This window comes from Nilaparvata lugens, chromosome 3 (genome assembly GCF_014356525.2).
Source record: "Nilaparvata lugens isolate BPH chromosome 3, ASM1435652v1, whole genome shotgun sequence".
Lineage (NCBI taxonomy): Eukaryota > Metazoa > Arthropoda > Insecta > Hemiptera > Delphacidae > Nilaparvata > Nilaparvata lugens.
In genome coordinates, this window is record NC_052506.1 from 91,222,374 (window position 1) to 91,241,783 (window position 19,410).

At 36.0% G+C, this 19,410-nt stretch overlaps 1 protein-coding gene across 1 annotated transcript in view; it reads left to right on the forward strand.

Moving 5' to 3' along the window:
- The first annotated feature begins 2,640 nt into the window (after positions 1-2,640).
- The window catches only part of LOC120350636, a 203,537-nt gene continuing 186,767 nt past the window's right edge, over positions 2,641-19,410 (forward strand). Inside the window, exons 1-5 of the mRNA XM_039425033.1 lie at positions 2,641-2,858; positions 8,658-8,721; positions 10,047-10,241; positions 12,109-12,277; positions 18,545-18,719. Of these exons, the coding sequence (XP_039280967.1) occupies positions 8,684-8,721; positions 10,047-10,241; positions 12,109-12,277; positions 18,545-18,719 (577 nt within the window). The 5' untranslated portion in view covers positions 2,641-2,858; positions 8,658-8,683. The remainder of the gene's footprint in view (positions 2,859-8,657; positions 8,722-10,046; positions 10,242-12,108; positions 12,278-18,544; positions 18,720-19,410) is intronic.

The following is a 19,410-nucleotide window of genomic DNA, read 5'->3' on the forward strand; positions in this document are numbered from 1 at the left end:
TACTTTTTTCCTGCCAAAAATAACTTTCTATTTGTCAATATTTCTCACTCACGTTTTAATGAAATTGATCAAGATAATCTTTAGAGTCGAAATCACTTACTTTTTGAACCCGGAAGCATCCTTGGTTCATTTTCACTTTATCGATTCACAAGTTCATAAATTTTCAGAAAATTCATAAATTTTCTATCAATGTCATTACAATTTTTCCCGTGAATCAGTTACCGGCAATTCATGATTACCTGTAGGCTGGGACATGAAGGTCTTGTACTTTGAATGCTAACCATTGGAATTCCGATTCATTGTCCTATATTTTATAGGACGTAAGATCTTAATATCTTATAGGACGCCCTAAAGTCCTTAGGACGTAATCTTGAAATTCAAAGTACAGTACAGTTCAACTTCAATTATCCGAACTCCGTTTACTTGAATCGCTTTTAGGAATAACTATGCTATAGAATTATATAAATTTATGGGCTACAAGAATTTTTTTCTGATCTCCAGAAATTTCAGATATATGTTCAAAGAGAGCAACAACCCTCCTTTAGCAAAGTTAAATAATTCAGTGAATGGCATTATTCGGCTATAATAATAATAAATAATAGGTACTACGGTAAATAATAAATACAAGTAATACTTTTAAATGAATTCTCGTTTGTTCAAGGAAACTCAAACTAACAAAATATTTAATTAACCGAATGGTATCGGTCTCCGGTCCCAATTACTTTTGTTAATTGGAGTTCAACTGTATAAGTAAATAAAATTCTTCAACAGGTTTTTGAACGCTTTCAATTCAATTCAATTTATTTATTCATTCACGTATCATACAATTTTAACAACACAATTACAATAATTATAAAATGATATTAGAACCCACATAGACCTTTACGTCCGTGTGTGGAGCAGTTCTTAAGATTAGCTGTGTTACAATAAAACATATTGGGCTATAAGTATAAGATACATACGGTAAATTAAATAAAAATAGATTATATTTAATATATTTTTAGTATTAATTATATAAGAAATCAATTTAAATTTAAAGAGGAAGAAAATATAGATCAATTGGAAGAAAATTAGGTAATCGGCTTTAATAATACCAATTTTTATAATTTATTAATAATTATAATTTTCATCACACCAGAACAGTCGGAATCGCTTTTTGCAAAATGTATTTGGTAAAAAAAAAACAAATTAAAATTTGAATTTCAAACATAAGGTGATTTGATTAAATTCTCTGCATCCTGCCATCCAACATGCATTAACCATTCAGAGACTCTGCGCTTTAACACTACAGTGACTCGGCCCGCCCCAGCCTCAACTATTTCTGGAGGAAGGTTTCTATACAGTCATTGGGAAATGTAAAATGAATTGTACCTTTGCAAACTGATACTAATACTAAGATTATATAAACGTGACATTGTTTGGTTTCTGGTTAGGTGACTGTGTTGAATCTCTCTGAAAAAAGTGTCCTTATTATTGAAAATGTAAATTATTACTAAAGTTTTTATGAAAATCTGCCTAACATTCATTACTGGAATATATTGAATAGTAGATTGGTGGGAAAACGCTGGTTTTTTTTGTAATATGGTTTTAATTATCACCTCTGGGCGACCGACAGAGGCTCCAAAACCGCCAATGACGTATTTACATACTCATTCTTACATACGTATTTACCATATTCATTCCTTACAGCTTATACAACAATATTGTGTCAGTATTTTTATAATTTGAAAACTTTTATATTGAAATGTACAGTGAACCATATCAAAAGTGAACTAGAATCCCGAGCTCGGAAACCGGCCCTTAAATAGAGAATTCTTTCAAATTTAAAGCTTTCAATCTGACTTGAAATGTAGACAATTCTACCTCTCACAAGTTAAATTATTGTTTTATACATTATATCAATCTTCAACTGCATTAATCAGCTTTAGAATTCAAGCAAGTTTTAAACAACTCATATCGATTACAGAATAATAATATTATTGAGAGTTCACTTGAAATGTTAACATGGAATTCTATGAATTTCAAAACAAACTTCTCAATTTGAACATAGCCTACAACTAATCCGAAAAAAGGGAGATTGCATATAGTATACTCAATAAATGATCCCTTACTATGATAGACAACTCCTGATACATCACACTCTTATATATTAAGAGTTATTAGAAAACATATTTCAGACAATGTTCTATTCTGAAGATTAAGATACTAATGCCATGTCAGGAAAGTATTTGATTCGGCTTCAAAAAACAGAGTAAAGTAGATGAATACAATATGATAATAATCTATAGTATAATACAGGAAAGAATTGGCTTATTTGAAAGAATTGTGAATAATCATACCTTTATTACACTTTTTTCGTAATCTATCAGGTTTATTGCTCATTTTTGTCAGGCCAAAATTGAGTTGTCTTTTAGGGCGAAGCCACATGAAGCATTTATTCGGGCGTTTTTGCACTGACTGCGAACGATCCGGCAGGGGAAGGAAGCTCTCCGATTGGCTGATTATCAGCTGATTGGGTTGGCGTTCGGTAATCAGTCAATCGGAGAACTTCCTGCCCTGCCGAACCGTCAGCCTCCAGTGCAAAAATGCCCGAATAAATGCTTCATGTGGTTCGGCCCTTATTCAAGAGGATATGAATGATTTTTTTGTAAACTTGATTGATTTTTCCCAGAACCAACCCGTATTCTACAAAGTGGTTAACCAGTTGATAAGTGTAAGAGATATTTTTGAAATAAAATACTATCCTTACATTGAAGTGGCTACTGTCGACTATTTGGGATCCAATAAAAACAGCGCCAAAATTAAAGAAATTAAGTTCATCTACAAAGATGGAGGAAGGTTTTATAATCTCAAATTTGGTGAGTAATTTTTATCGAGAATGATTCCCGACTATGGTCTATACTAAGATTCACGTCATTATACGTTATTAAGTCAATGGAAATTATAGGACTGCAGTCTCCGATTCTCTGTCAACACTTTCATGTATAGTCTACTACAGATGAAGTTATTCCGATAAACCGGTATCTCATAATATCATATTAATTGTTGATCCTTGTTAATAATCATCAACTCCAACTCATATAATTATAATCTACTCCACAAGAAAATATAAATATACCTATTACTTCCTCATGATAGTGGGGATGAGAATGGATTTTCGTAATTGAGATAAAATATTTTGGTAGTTCTTTATATTAATTTATTCGTAGCCAACAAACGATTATCTCAAGACAGTTTGGCCATCGGAACTATTTTTCCCGCCGCCGCCATTAAGATTCCATCTATTTGAATTCTATAACACGAAGCGTTTTTATGAGATTATATAAATTCGCTCTCGTTTACTTGATGTTTTCTCGAATTTTGAATCTTTTTTATAATTTCTACTAAACATTTTTCAATTCCCAAAATATTTTTTAAGAACTTGGAACAGTCAATAGTACCTAGATAATTACAATACTGTAACATGGATGCTTACTGACTTCATAGTGATTACAGATAACTATAGTCAAGTGGAACACTTCGTTTTTTCCTCAAGTTGACCTGCATTGATATATTATGTTCACAATTGAATAAAACATTGAAACACAATGAATTTAAATTACATAGCATAGACCTAATCTTATTGATATTTTTAATCTTAATCTTATCATATTGATATTTTTGAGAGTATTGTTTATAGTTTTTAATCTCCGAAACATTATCACTAAACTACTGAAATATGCAAATGGCTGTGCAATGCAATAAGATAGGATTCTAAAGTTTGTTTGGATTCTTAATGGCTAATGTGTACCACGTGATTGCTTGAGCTAGCCAATCAGAAGCATGAAAGTCAATGGCCAAACTGTCTCAATTATACTATAGTGTAACAGCTGTACTGTATAACCAGTAACTATAGTATGGTAATATAGTCACTGTAAATGATAGTAGCTGTATACAGTAACTATATTACCCGTAGCTAATATTACCCATGGGTAATATAGTAAGTTACTGTAGTAACTGTAGAGCTATCTGCTTTGTCTGATAATAGACAAGGATAGCGAACACAAAAAGGATTCTAATTTAGCACGTTTTAATTGATTAAATAGTTCACGTTTTACCCTCCCTTTTTGAAAGCCTATAGTCACTAAAACCCATTCTGCCACAGCCGGAATTCCTGGGACGTTTGTTTAATTTGGGAAAAAGTTGTAACCTCAAAGCTGTTTCTTCAATTTGAATCTAGGCTCGGTGATTGAGCTCTAGGAGCGTCAGGAGACAGCATACCCCAAGCTTCTAGGACTGCCATCGATTTAGAGGCATCTCAGCGGCTTGAAGACACACGTTCACGAGACATTCATGGACCCATACATTGATGAACCCGTACATTGATGGACTCGTATATTGATGGACCCGTACTTTGACCGCTGTTAGAATAGAAAAATAAACTAGGATAATACAAATTAACTCAACTTCAGTTATATCATAAAGTCAACATTCTTTAGGTTTTTTTATATAAAACCCAAATTAATACTTATTAATTTAGAACACAAATAGACATAACCTACTTCAATATCTTGATTTAATAGAAAAGAATTTATTTGTAATCAGGGTCATGCCCTTTATACAATGAGATGAGTACATATTTATTATTCCATAATACAATACTTTAATTCACTAGTAGATGGAATAACTTTTCAATATAAGATCTTTTGAGTATTATAGTTATTTTGTTCAGTCTGTTCTCTTACATAAATTACATATAGTGTAATTTAAAAAAAAATTACATGATATGTGTTTCCTAAAGAATCAAGAAAGCTTTTCATTAGAATCAGCAAAACAAATAAAATCTATAACACAAAATACTGTAATTTAAATTTAGGTTAATAGCTTATTCCTCTTCAAGGATAATTTAAAATCCAAGAATATTTCAATTCCTTCTTGTAGGTACTCTACATTTCTACAAGAGCATGTATTGTTCATTTTCTTCTATCACTCATCAGTTTGAATTACCATTACCATCTTCCATTCAAATCAAAATCAGAATCAAAAGGACTATACTCAATAAATCTATCACAATACACTTACACTTAAATGTATCTATCACAATAAATTTAATACTTTGATGGAAGCTTTCATCGATAATAATTTCCTTAATTATATTATAAATCTATGATGTACCTTAGTAGCGGTAATAGGAGGAAAATCTCCATTGTGAGGTGACAAATGTGATATCCTCTCTTCTCAATTAAAGCATTTACTGAGGCGGAAAAAACTAAAACATGCTATTGGAACATATGGTTCCACAGCCAAATACTAACAAGCATAAAAACAATGATTAACACAAAATACTGAGACTACATTATTCTGTTCTGCTACCAGCAATGGACAGACACTGAATGAAGCCCACGGTACACTTGCCTGGTCTAGGAGCTGTGTGATCGTCCATACTAGATAGGAACCTAACCAACGTTAACTGTGATTGGCAGTTAACATTTTATTGAAAATATCCATCACAATTTCTGCCAATAGAATGGAATGGTACAACTACAATTCAAGATACATTCTCCCACCAAGCAACAGCTATTTTCCAAATTCCTAATCAAATAAGGCATGATTGATAATCAATCGGACACAAATTCCTTGCCTTATAAGGTCATGAACCAAGCTGATGCTCCTGGAAAATCGTTGATTTTCTTAGTAGTGTGACTTCGACGCACACACTCACAGAGTCGACAAAACACAACACAGAAAAGCAAAGCAGTGAAATAAATTGTTATTCAGGCTGACTTCTCATGATAATTCGCATAATCCTTATCATTCACAATTATTGGAACAATGAATATTGTTACATTCTTTCAGACTAAAATTCGTACTAGGAATATGGAAAGAAGCAAAGGCTATAATGCTACTGACGCCAGGTAAAGAGCCACATGAAGTATCATCATATAGGCTAATATCATTGTTACCGGTCCTATCCGAGTTGTTTGAAAGGATTTTACTGAGTAGGCTAAACCAATGAATGAGAGACAGCACATAATTCCAAATAACCAATTTGGCTTCAGTGTGAAACACTCAACAATAGACCAAGTGCAAATGATTATAAATGTTATAGAGAAGTGCTTAGAAGAGAAAAAAGATTGTTCAGCAGCTTTCCTTGATATAGAGGGCAAGCTTTTGATAAAGTATGGCATGCAGGTCTTATTTTCAAGCTCGAAAAAGTGCTACCAGAGCAATAGACAGATATATCACAATCCTATCTGACTGACAGATACTTTAGGGTCAGGCATGGAAGATCAAATTCTGATTTGAAGGAAATTAAAGCAGGAGTTCCTCAAGGCAGTGTTCTGGGACCAGTTCTTTACCTACTCTACACCAGCGATATTCCCAGCCTTGATGATAATACAACAGCAAATTTTTCAGACGATACAGCCATATATTATCAGTAGACAGTAATATTCATATTGCAACAAAGAAACTACAGAGATCCAGCAACAAAGTTCAATTTTGGACTAGAAAGCAGAGAATGAAATTGAATGAAACAAAGTCGATTCAAATCAATTTCACCAATAAGAAGGACCTGCCCATACCAATAACTATCAATAACCAATTTGTACCATATGCTAATGATGCCAAGTATCTAGGTATGACCTTGGACACAAAGCTTCGCTGGAAGGCCCATGTCAAGAAGAAGAGAGAAGAGCATGGAATCAAATATAATGAGCTGTATTGGCTGATTGAAGAAACTCCATCCTTTCAATTCGAAACAAAGTACTTCTGTACGAACAGATATTAAAGCCAGTATGGTATACAACTTTGGGGTTGTACCAAGACAGCAACATAAATGTCATACAACGTTTTCAAAACAAAGTGGCAAGGAACATTGTGGATGCTCCTTGGTATGACAGGAACAGCAATCTTCAAAGAGACCTGCTCGTCGACCTGGTGTCCATAGAGATCCAGAGATGCGGAGAGGCACGAGAGGCGACTGCACCAACATGACAAAGTCGAGGCGATCCAGCTGCTAGATAATTAATAGAGGGTTGGTGCAGAGGCTCAAAGGGGGAAACCGTATGAAATAGTGTAGTCCTTGTTCAAGTAGTGTCCAGTGGAAGAGCAGAGCAGTGATTGAGTGAATCTAGCTTCTATAGCGCAGTCAATATGTGTACATATGATTAAACAATAGCAGTAAAAGTTACTAATAAGAAATTCACTGTTCAATTTTCCAATTAGTATTTTAGGATAGAAAAAATTAGCTCATTAGTCTTTAGGCTACATGGCTATAGTATTGACCAATAGAAAAAATCTGGTGTGGCGCACTCACACAGCTTTCCTTGCCGTTATGAAAATTGATCACCTGACGCTAGTGTTCCTGCGCATCTCAAGTCTACTACTATTCAAAGATCTGAGCCAGTTGGTTAGAGGACAATAACGCAGGAAACACACGATGTCTGCTATCTCTTCATAGTGAATTATTTAGTAGAATCAACAGTTGTTAACAGTTTGCAATAATTGAAATAATCACATTATTTTATTTTGTTTAAATTGTATCTGAAGCCTAATAATTGGGAATCTAAAATCAAACTTTGCATAGATGGGGCGGAGCTCCTGAAATTTTCATAGATATGGGACTTATGGCAGTTGATAGAGCTTATCAATGACTAAGTTAGGTATGAATTTGATCAAAATCGTTGGAGCCGTTTTCGAGAAAATTACGAAAAACCCTGTTTTTCGCAACATTTTCGCCATTTTAGCCGCCATCTTTAATTGAATTTGATCTAAATTGTTCATGTCGGATCCTTATATTGTAAGGACCTTAAGTTCCAAATTTCAAGTCATTCCGTTAATTGAGAGATGAGATATCGTGTACACAGACGCACATACACTCATAGACACACACACACACACACACACACACACAACACACACACACACACACACACACACACACACACACACACCACACACACACACACACACACACACACACACACCACACACACCACACACACACCAACACACACACACACACACCACACACACACACACACCCACACACACCACACACAACACACACCACACACACACACACCACACACACCACACACACACACACACACACACACACACACACACCACACACACACACACACACACACACACACACACACACACACACACAACACACACACACCACACCACACACACCACACACACACACACAACACACACACACACACACACACACACACACCACACACACACACACACACACACACACACACACACCACACACACACACACACACACACACACACACACACACACACACAACACACACACACACACACACACCACACACACACACACACACCACACACCACACACACACACACACACACACACACACACACACACACACACACACACCTTTCTTGGGGTACCTCAATTTTTCCCGGAAAGCAATACTTTCTTTACTTACGGTAATAGGTAATTAGAATAGTAACTGTAATTAGAATATCATCATATCTGTGCTTAAGAATATCATTCTTGAAGCCGGTGCACGAACACAGTTAAATTTTAATCGTGATTAATTTCACGAGAACCAATCAGAGAAGCCTTCTTTTCGAAAAAGCAACCGGGCCTTGATAATTTAGATCTTTATAGATTTATTTAATTTACAGATTCTAAGTTGATCGATGAAATTTCTATGGATCAAATCAATTCCAAACCACAAACAAATCCTAGGTGAGTAGGATCTTATATTCATGTTGCTATCCCATGATTTTCAAGTTCAAATTGCTATTACCGATTAGATTGTTATTTTAGATTGCTCACTTGAATTAAATATAATTTTAAACTGAAAATCTACGATAAAATTCAACTTAATATCACGATGTGAACGAGGATTTTGATCGGACTATTTGAGTAATTTATTCCACTCTAATTTTCAAAACCTACTCATATTTATTATTATTTTTTTGCTGAGAGGATCACCACATAATAAGCTCGAAGCTTTTGTGCTTGAGTATCCGAATTAATTTTGTTTTTCGGTAATTCTTCAAAAGTATATTTTTAATATGTGAATATTTGCTATTTCAGTCATAAACATGTGAAATATTTCTTCTATGTTCAGTTTTGAAGCATCTAAATTTGAAAATCTACTTGACGACTGAAAATTTTGTGTATTGAAGAACTTCAAGACTTAACCTACTTCGTACTATGTGTTATCTAAATTTGGGAGAGGAATAGCACAAGGTTACCTTATTTTCCTCTCCCTATCATTTTGATAATATACTGTATAATATATTGTATAAATGAATAAAGAATAAATAAATGAACGGAATGAATGATGATGAGAGATGACGAGTGAACATTCTTTAGGTGGGTTTCGAACCACAAGCTAACAATTACGCCCATATGATCATCTGATCTTGGGGGCGGGGGAGTTTGGTTGGTGCAATCCTATAAGGGGGCCTGAAGGGTCTGAGGCTCAAATTTGATTTTGGTAAGAGATTCCACTGGTTATATTTCAAACATACAAAGGGCTGCATCATAAATTCCTTTTTTCAAAACTTTATGAAACGCATTGTAAGTCAAAAAAGTTTCATTAAATTTTCAAAATTAAAATATGTATTTAATGTTTTTTTAATGTATTTTAAAGAATTTATAATGGAGGTGATGTGGAAATCGGAAGATAATATAGTTGATTGAAAAATTACTCCAAATTACACTCAATGAAGATAGAGAGATCCGGACTATTTCATTTCATTTGAAATTTTATTATCTAAAAATAAGATAGTTATTTGTTTTGTCAGTCCTTGATTTAGCAAAATCGAAGGAAACTTGAAAATGAACCGAAAATTTGAGGTTTTTGGGGCACTATGTAAAAAGCTTCAGGGCTAGAAAGTCAATTTCTTGTATAAGCTATTCAATAGGCCTACTCCAGATTCATTGTACGTAAATTTAGCATGTTCGGAATTAATTCCCCAAACGGCCCTTTTTCACTACCCCGTGACTGAACTATATGTTGAATGATGAATTTCTCTTTTTATTTTGAATCAAATTTTCAGTTTTAAGGAATATGCACATTCTATCGTACCAATGCGAGTCGGGAGTAAGGGAGCAGTCAAAGACTTTCTTTTTACACCCAACGATAGATCAAGGAAATTGATCAATATTTCTCCAGCTGGGATGAATCTGAGGGTCGGTTCGACATGGGACAAAAAATTCGAAGGTGTACGAGGTAGCACTACAAATGAGTTCATGTAAGTAGGCTGGACTTGATTTCATATTTGATTTTTGGGGTATGTCAACATTATGCTCTTTGAGCACTGTTCGTTACTCAAAGAGAAAATGCACTAACATATTTAAAACGACTATTCCAATTGAGAGTTTTCAGAATCTACACAGATCCAATTTTGATGATTTAGGTACCGTAGAGTGCTTGTCTCGAATGGTTTCAGGACTATTGTGCTTTTTGGAACCTACTGAGTACCAGTGAAGGTTACATTGCGATAGATATATGAATTTAATATTTGACATTTTGAAAAGTATCTCTGTAAAAGTTATTGATCGCAGTTTGTATGTCAAAGATTATCGGCAATAAATGTGCAGGTTTTTCCAGTTTTTATCAAGTCATTCAAAAAAGCTTATCGAGACAAAAATTTAGAATAAGTTGTAATGATTGGTGGTGCCATCTCGAGACTTTTTGAAAAACTGTTTGGACTCAATTGAAACGTGAGATTGTTGAGCGATATCAAAGAAAACAGCGATTCGCGCCTTGCGCATAGTCCAGAGGCTCCCAAACTGTGGCCGGGGGGCGCCGCGAGCTCGTGCCAGGTGCGCCGCCGTTGTCTATCATAGAGTCACACTACAAAACAGTGCGGATCAGTCTGTGCGTGCGCCGGGCGGCTCTGGCTCTGCGGCTAGGCAACCAAACTACCTTCTGACAGTTTTATTTCAGAGAATGATATCAACTGGGAAGACTGTTGGGGTGTGTACTGATGGAGGCCGGTCAATGTCGGGCCACTACCAAGGACTGCAATCTCGCATTTGGTCAAAAGCCCCAAACGCTCTTTGGACACACTGTATTTACATCGAGAAGCACTAGCAGCAGCAAAATTAAGTCCAGAGTTGAGTGCAGTTATGAAAATCGTGATACAATTTTTATTGATTAATCTTTTTAAACCAGACCAATGAAGGCCCGATTTTTTTCATAAACTGTGTGATGACACAGGTGCTCAACACTCATTGCTTTTGTACTATAGCAGTGCGCCATGGCTATCTCTGGGCGATTCTCTGCTAAGAGTATTTCAACTGAGGCAAGAAATCCACATATTTCTAATCAAAGACAATAATGTTCTTGCTGACATGTTTATTGATGAAAGTTTTCTCCTTAAACTGGTGTTCCTAACAGATATTTTTCAACGTTTGAACATCCTAAACAAGTGTTTGCAGGGGAACAATATGTATATTTTTCAATTGACATGTAAGTTAAAGCATTCAAGAAGACTTAGGCTTTGGCCAAACAGTTTGAAGAATGAACTCCAGGTACAAGGAACTTATAAAGTCGAACAAGCCCATTCCTCCCATTAGATCAGACATTGCTCATTACTGCTGCCATGGTTTGCTTATCTAAGTGTAACATTTTTCAAGTAAGCACTCCATTCATATTCATGTCATAAAATTTCTATAGAGGTATAAGAATATAAACTAAGAATATAAACTAAGAATATAAACTAAGAATATAAACTAAACTAAGAATATATTAAGAATATAAACTAATAGTTGATTATAATAAATAATGCAATGCAAAACAAATAAATTATACTAGGTGCGCCGCCAAGCCATGTCTGTACTCAAAGGGAGCCGTGGATCAGAAACAAACTTCTGGCATAGTCTATACTATCGACTACGGTACATTTTTTTCAAATAAGTGGTTGTGACAATTCCAAGTCTTGCTATTCATGCATACAATTTAGACTGGGAAGTTAAAGGTATTTGTCTTCAGCTAATAAAACTATGAGTGTAATGTTCAAACAAATTGACATTTGTCTTGAAATGGTAGATTTTGATAAAATTGAATAAATATGTTATCGACAAATACATTTGAATTTCTGTTTGTTGAAACAGTTGCAGAAGAGAGTATGGCCTTGACTTTCCTCATATATTCACGCCAGAGTGTTCTGTAAAGCACAACCTTAAAAACTCGGATAAAAGTATTTATGCAAAAGTCACTGCTGAGGATTTCCCAAGAATGTTTACGGTGGCAAACCGCGAAGTCTGGCTTTGTACAAATAATGTGAGTAGGCATGCTGTATTTCATTATTTATTCTCATGCTTACATAGGCCAAAAGTATTGCAAACATAATTGGAAGCTGTCCCTATTACAAATATCTATTAAAACATATCTATCCACAAATACAGAGATTTATAAAAATAAAACATCATACATACTAAAAATAATAATATAGTGGGATAGAGGCCACTTTAGGGTTAGCATTTCATTGAGTGATAACGCACGGTGAGACCGGCTCAAACGACTATCTGCCTGTTCCCCTGTTTGACTGTCTATCATCTTGTTTATTTGTACTCCCAACTAAGCTGTTCGGTCTGCACGTGCCTCATTGCCATGGCAACCGCTGACGCTAAATCTAGAGCTTGGCAGTTAGTAGCTGTCATTCTTCCGTACCGCCAAATTTTAAATTAGGAGTTTCGCGCTTACGTACTGTCTGTCATCTATGAACTTTTTAAATACTTTTTCATCACTTATCATCCAGTTATCTTTGATTGGAAAACATTTCGCAGTACAATTATCATTATCATCCTACCAATCACAATAACCCTTTTCGAAACCTATCATTCTCAGGAGCTTCCTTATCACCACCTGCCACGAAAGCTCTCTTTGCGCATTCCTTTTTTCCTTCGTTACCCATTCCTTTTATTAATTGCTTTTATCATTGCTTCTTGTCTCGAATTTGAAATACTCACCAGGCGAACACGGAATGATCTAACTAAGCAAACCTCCGAAGAGTGAATGCATCTAGGCGAGGGATTAATGCACGAACAAGTGTTGACTTAGCTATGGGAATTCATGGTGCACTTAGTGTTATAACTTCTCAGCACTTAAGTGATGTAATCATAGATGTTGTTCCCCATCTTGTAAATACACTGAATCGTTTGGATGCCTGTCTGATGGTAAATAGCGATCTCCAAGAATGTCTGTCTGATATTGCAACCAAAAATTCTCATTTGGAAAAGAGACTGGAAGATGAAAAGAGGGAAAGAACACAATGCTTGGACATCTCTTTATCTAATGAAGAGAAAGCAGAGAACTAAATTTAAATCTAAACTCAATGTTCAATATTATTGACGATTCAAAGGCAGAAATTTCTTCCAAAGATGCTATCATAAAGCTATCAGATCATAATGCACAAATTGCTTCAGAGAAAATTTCGAAATTGGAAAGTGAGTTGAGATTAAAAAAATTAAAAGTTCGTCTTATTCCACAGGTCATGATGATTTCATAACGCCTAGAAGTACAGTGAGGGCTACCTAGGGATGTCAATCCCGGGATCCCGGGATCCCGAATCCCGGGATCCCGGTCCATTTTTTATACCTAACAATCCCGGGATTTTTCAGCGTCAATCCCGGGATTTTCGGGATTGGAAACCTGAAATTGTGAATCACATTTTTCCAAAAACAATCCAATATGGAATTTATTTATGGTGATGAATATGAGTTTCTATAACTAATTTATTGTTCTAAGTGTTTGACTAATTCATTTTACAGGCACAGTCTACAGTTGCATATACATAATAATGATTGTATACTGTAGCCTACTCTTTACTGGCTTAATAGAATTCGCATTATCAGTTCGCATAATTGGCAGAATGGTTGTTGATGGTTGTTATGCCTCTACGTTTGTTTCTGTTTACACAGCACCACAATTACCAGTCTAGACGGTGGAATATTTGCAATAGTGCTGATGGCATTCCTTGAAATGCATTCCGAACTTTGAAAAGACTTCAGAAATCAGAAATAAAAAAGCACGATTCACTCACTGTCTAATTATTCCTCTCCTCTTCTCTTTCTCTATCATAAGTAGAATATCTAGTTGAATTAAATATTATAGTTGCTCTACGAAATTTCATTTAGTATAGTGTAGTGGTTCAGCTTTCGCAGTGGTTTGTATTCTATTTTATTATTGATATTATTAATTCAAGTGATATCAAATCACTTTAAAGTATTTGACGTAATTAAAGTGTGAGCTCTATCCCGTCCTGATGTAGGATAGAAATGCTTTTGTCTACATAAAAAAGACTCTGATGAGAGTTATCTTGCTTTCCTCAGTTCTCACTATCATCTAGGATACAGCAAATTCAAGGTAGGACATGAAATAAAACAGTTACTCCTATAATCTTGAAAACATTTATAGAAATAGAATGTTCAATTTTAATATTATTCCCAAATATATTTTTTTATTTTAATAATAGCCTCTCCCTCTTTAATGGGCCCTTTTTCCTCTACACACACTGTTACTGAACATGTAATTGAGGAGGAACAATTGGTTAAAAATGCATTAAACTGATTTTTGCCAATCCCGGGATCAGTCCCGGGATCCCGGGATTGATATTGGATAATCCCGAAATACCGGGATTGGAAATCAGTCTCGGGATTGACATCCCTAGGGCTACCCCTTTATGAGACTAGTTCTGTTAGCGTAAATAGTCGATTTTCTAGTTCCTCCCTGAATGTTTCATTACCACCCTCATCTAAATCGAGAAAAAATATAACGAAGGCACAAGTTCATGAATCTGATACATTTGTGAATTAACTTGAAAAAACTTCTTCAAAAATCAGTACATCCAGTCATAAAGGGAAGAAAAAGAGATTGACTGTTTTGTCTGATAGTCACGGTAAACAGTTGAGCAGATACTTGCAGCATTTGAGTGACGAATTCGAAATATTTGTCTACACCAAGTCTGGTGCCAAGCTGAAACATATTATCCAAGATGGACTGCAGTTCGTTCGTGACTTTTCTGTTGACGATACTATCATCATTTTAGCTGGCACAAATGATCTTCACAAGAATGAGTCGTTCCGATTGACCCTTCTACAAGGAATGGATTGTCTTCTCCAACTCAATCTTAATACAAACATAATTGTGTGTGGTGTGCCGTGCCAATATAATGAGCCTACTCGCAACGATGACATACACTACTTCAACTCTCACCTGTCTCGAATGGTGCACAACTATGACGGAGTAGCGAGATTTCACTACTTGGACATCAACGCCTTCCTTCAGAGAAGTCATTCAATGAAACATTATGACTTAAGCTTACAAAAAAAAAAAAGCTTATAAAAATTATAGACGCGGTAAAAGACTTCTCACAAAACAATTGACAGCATATTTGAAGCAAACGACTGTGAGTGATTACTCTCCATACCTGATAAACTTTTTTTATAAATAATGGAAGCACAACTAAGTCAAACTCTGTTGTTAAAAAACATGTTATGTATAATCTAAGAGAAGAGTCATTCAAAGTTTTCCACTGCAATATTCAGGGTGTGATGCAAAATAATGAAATTGATGAGTATTGGATACGCCTATTCCACCCCCTAGGTTATCTAATATTTGCGAAGTATTGCTACAATGCAGACTAGCTTCAGCCGTGTATGGGTCGGGGTCAGTGTCCGTACTGACTGGTGCAGATACCGGACCTACACTACTCCCCCTATCATGATTCTTTACCCTCTCTTTCTGTTGGGAGGTATTCAACTTGAAGGGAAGAGTGTATGCCCGTATTGTTGCTGGCCGATTCGGTCCTCAGCTCTTGGAATTCAGGGTGGGTGTTAAGGTAGATTGAGGTAACCCTAACCAAGGATATGGATCCGGATATCAGATCCCTATGATTAATTATATTTATAAAGGTAGTATGCAATCTGAACCAACTGCAAGCTGACGGCGGGCAGACTGGATCTGTGAGCCAGGAAAGAGGTTCCACTATAGGATTGAGAGTGAGGGCTATGGGATAAAGGTATGGTGGAGACTGTGGGGGTGTTAGTGGTATTCAATACTTTAGAGTTTGTTAAGTAGTATGCAATCTGAACCAACTGCAATTTAACGGCAAGCAAAGCTGTACCTGCAAGCCCAGAATAAGGGTTATGGAAAGAAGGACTTAGCACGGAGTACAACCGGGAAGTTCTCAAGCTGTACCTGAGAGCTGGAAGGATTTTAGTATAGGAAAAGTTAAGAGAGAGTATGAGGAAGTTTGTCGCAGTCTGATGACTTCGACCAGGAAGTCCTCAAGCTGTACCTGAGAGCTGGAAGGAATTTAGAACAGGAAGTGTTAGGAGAAAGAAAGAGGACGTTTGTCGCAGTCTGATGACTTTGACCGGGAAGTTCTCATGCTGTACCTGAGAACTGGAAGGATTTTAGAATAGGAAAAGTTAAGAGAGAGAAAGAGAAAGGACGTCGCAGCCTGTTAACTTTGACAGGTATGAACTCAAGCTGCACTTGAGTTCTCTAGGAAAAGGATTGGGATTTTCCTACTAGAAATTATAGCTAGTCCAAAACTGCTAAGCAAAGATAAATACAGGGGCCACTCTACAGTATGATAACTGAGCAAAGAAAATTTACTCTTTGAATCTAAGGCTACCCTACTACAGAGAAGGAAACGCATATAAGCGACCAGTCCTAACATACAGTTACCTGAATCACCGTGGATCCAAATACAGAGAAATACGAACCGATTTTCAATTCTTGTATTATAATAAAAATGTCGTGAAGTGACAGAGTAGAGACTTATAAATTAAGTACTCTAAAATAACCCATTACAATCCGCGAATGATGCAGAACCTACCATTATTGAACTGAAAAGAGCCCAGTTAAATTTCCCATTTAACTGTTAGTAGCACAAACTTAAGATCCCTCCAGGTTTCTAAACCAAGTATAACTTGCTCATCCCCAGTGATAGGAGTTGGGAGAAATAACTATCAAGGAAGAAAATCCCCAAGGAAAATCCAACTTCAAGTTGTCCAGAACTCGCCCTACAATATTCTATTCTAACACAAAAAATAGAATAATTCCCTAGTAATAAAATAGTACCGGGAATGACGTAAGCAGAGGAGATTGCGACCCATTCACATGCTCCACTACTGCTCAACTGACCCTATCCCGGGTCTCCTTGAAGCAGTACAGGGTCGCGGAAAATTGGGAGGCCAGGGGAAAAGAGATTACCGACCAATAGGAGTCTCAGAAGACTATCACACCACCAGTCATTTGACAGGGCATGATTCAGATGATCTTAATGCTAAGGGTCTATCCATGATGATCATACTGCTAATTACTATAATAAATTGGGCCGGTAAACAGTCTTTCTATTCCAGAAATTTTATGAAGAATGATAACGTCTCAACCCAGTAGCCGCTTATTGCTCAGATGATACAGCTGATGCTGCTGCTATGTTAGATACCATAACTTTCAAACTAGTAAACAAGATCTGAAATTTTCTGGTTCAGTTGAATCCGCTGCTGATGATTTACAGGGGCTGTTGGCGATGATGATGATGTACACACTCGACTCTAAGTTCAACAAAATAAATCCAACTGTTGACCCTATTCCTCTACTAAAGTAAAATAAATTCACTAAATTATATGCTGAATGACAATTCTCCATTTGTCACAAAATTCACTTTGTGACACCTCACTCCTACTATGGCAGGGGGGGGGTTAGTGTTGTACATACAAAGCGACGTCGGAATTATCGGCCACCCCCTCTTGCCGCTCAAGACGCCTATCAAGGAGTGGCGGCAGCAGCACTACACCTCAGACCAGTCAAAACGACCCACGTGCCCGGTGACGGCCAGGACCATAGGAGTGCATGAAAGTGGGCTGCTGCCATCCTGCTCGGCCTCTACTAACAACACCAAAACCCACCAACATGCTTTCAGAGACAGAGACCCCCTCTCCACCACTAGCCAGGCATTAATGGCCCATGAGGCCATAAACCTGACTGACTTGGTGAGCATGACTATAAAATAGAAAGTAAAAGTCATATCACCCTTTCAATTTATTCTGACACAACATGTTTAGTCATTTTCAAGTGTGAATGAACAAAATAAACAACCTTGATTTTCAACTTTTATTGTACATGCAAGTAGACCCGAATCACAAGGTGAGCATAGCTATAGATATACACTATTATCCTCATTACACACTCAGCTACGCTAAGCTGAAATACATCTTTGAAAGACGTAGCCGTCCTATCACCCAGTCCAAGCTACGAATCTGTCCAGTTTACACCAGTTTAACGTAGCTTTCAATATTGGAGATAAGATTGCTACGTCTTCTGAAGACGTATTGCAGCATAGCGTAGGATCTTAGACCTATCTGAACGCTGATCGCTGACCTTGAACCTGGAGACCTTAAGACCTATCTGAGACTAAAAGACCTATCTTAACACTGACCGCTCTGTGCGATAGGCCCACACCCTTACTATAAATGAATGCACTTTAATACGTGATTGCGTTTATATGATACAGAAATTTTCAATTTGTTGCATTAGCATGGTCCGATCTACCGTGTGGTCAATCTAGTTATTGGAAGAGTGCCAATAAAAAGCATTGAACCAGAAGATGACATCATTCTGATAGATTCCATTAATATAACTAATGGAGTTAGTGTGATTTTCAAAGAAGTCGGATTCTTCAAATTTTATCTATTAGAACGACATGATTTTGGTAAGTAAAATAGTCCATTAGTATTATAGTATTAGTAGTTTATAGTATAGTATATTAGTAGTTTATATATATTATTTGAACCGGTAATTAAGTATATTTTTATAAGGCTTAATATGGTTCACTCTATTGTTCAATGGAATGAGTTTTATTTAGAACATGTGAAAGACCACTGTGAAGTGGGAAGATAATCTTTAAAGATAAAATGAAACATATTTCGATTAGCAACAATACATCAGCGTTGCCAGATTGTGTAAAATTACGTGTTTCTCAAATTTCAAATTGAATCAAAGATCTTGATGTAGAATATTATCCCCGCTATTCCATTGGTGCTGAAAATGTTTCAGAGTTGAATGGTTGAGAGGAAATTGAACTTAATCAATTTATTAATTTTTAAGCGATAACGTGTTTCAATATAAATATTTTGAGGAGTAAAACCTATCTCAATTTGGGCATGGAATGGTCAAGTGAGAACAATAGGCCTATCTCTTCTTTCAGAATCATGAGATGCAGTAATACATTTTTTATTCATATCATTCATACTGTAGAATTTTGTTTTTTGAACCAAGGTTTTGCTACTTCATATTGGTTCCTATAAGTAATATTTTATGCTATTTGAATGATTGCATGTTTTTGCTTTCTACTTTATATAATGTTACTGATATTTATTGCATTCAACTCCAATTTCATATTA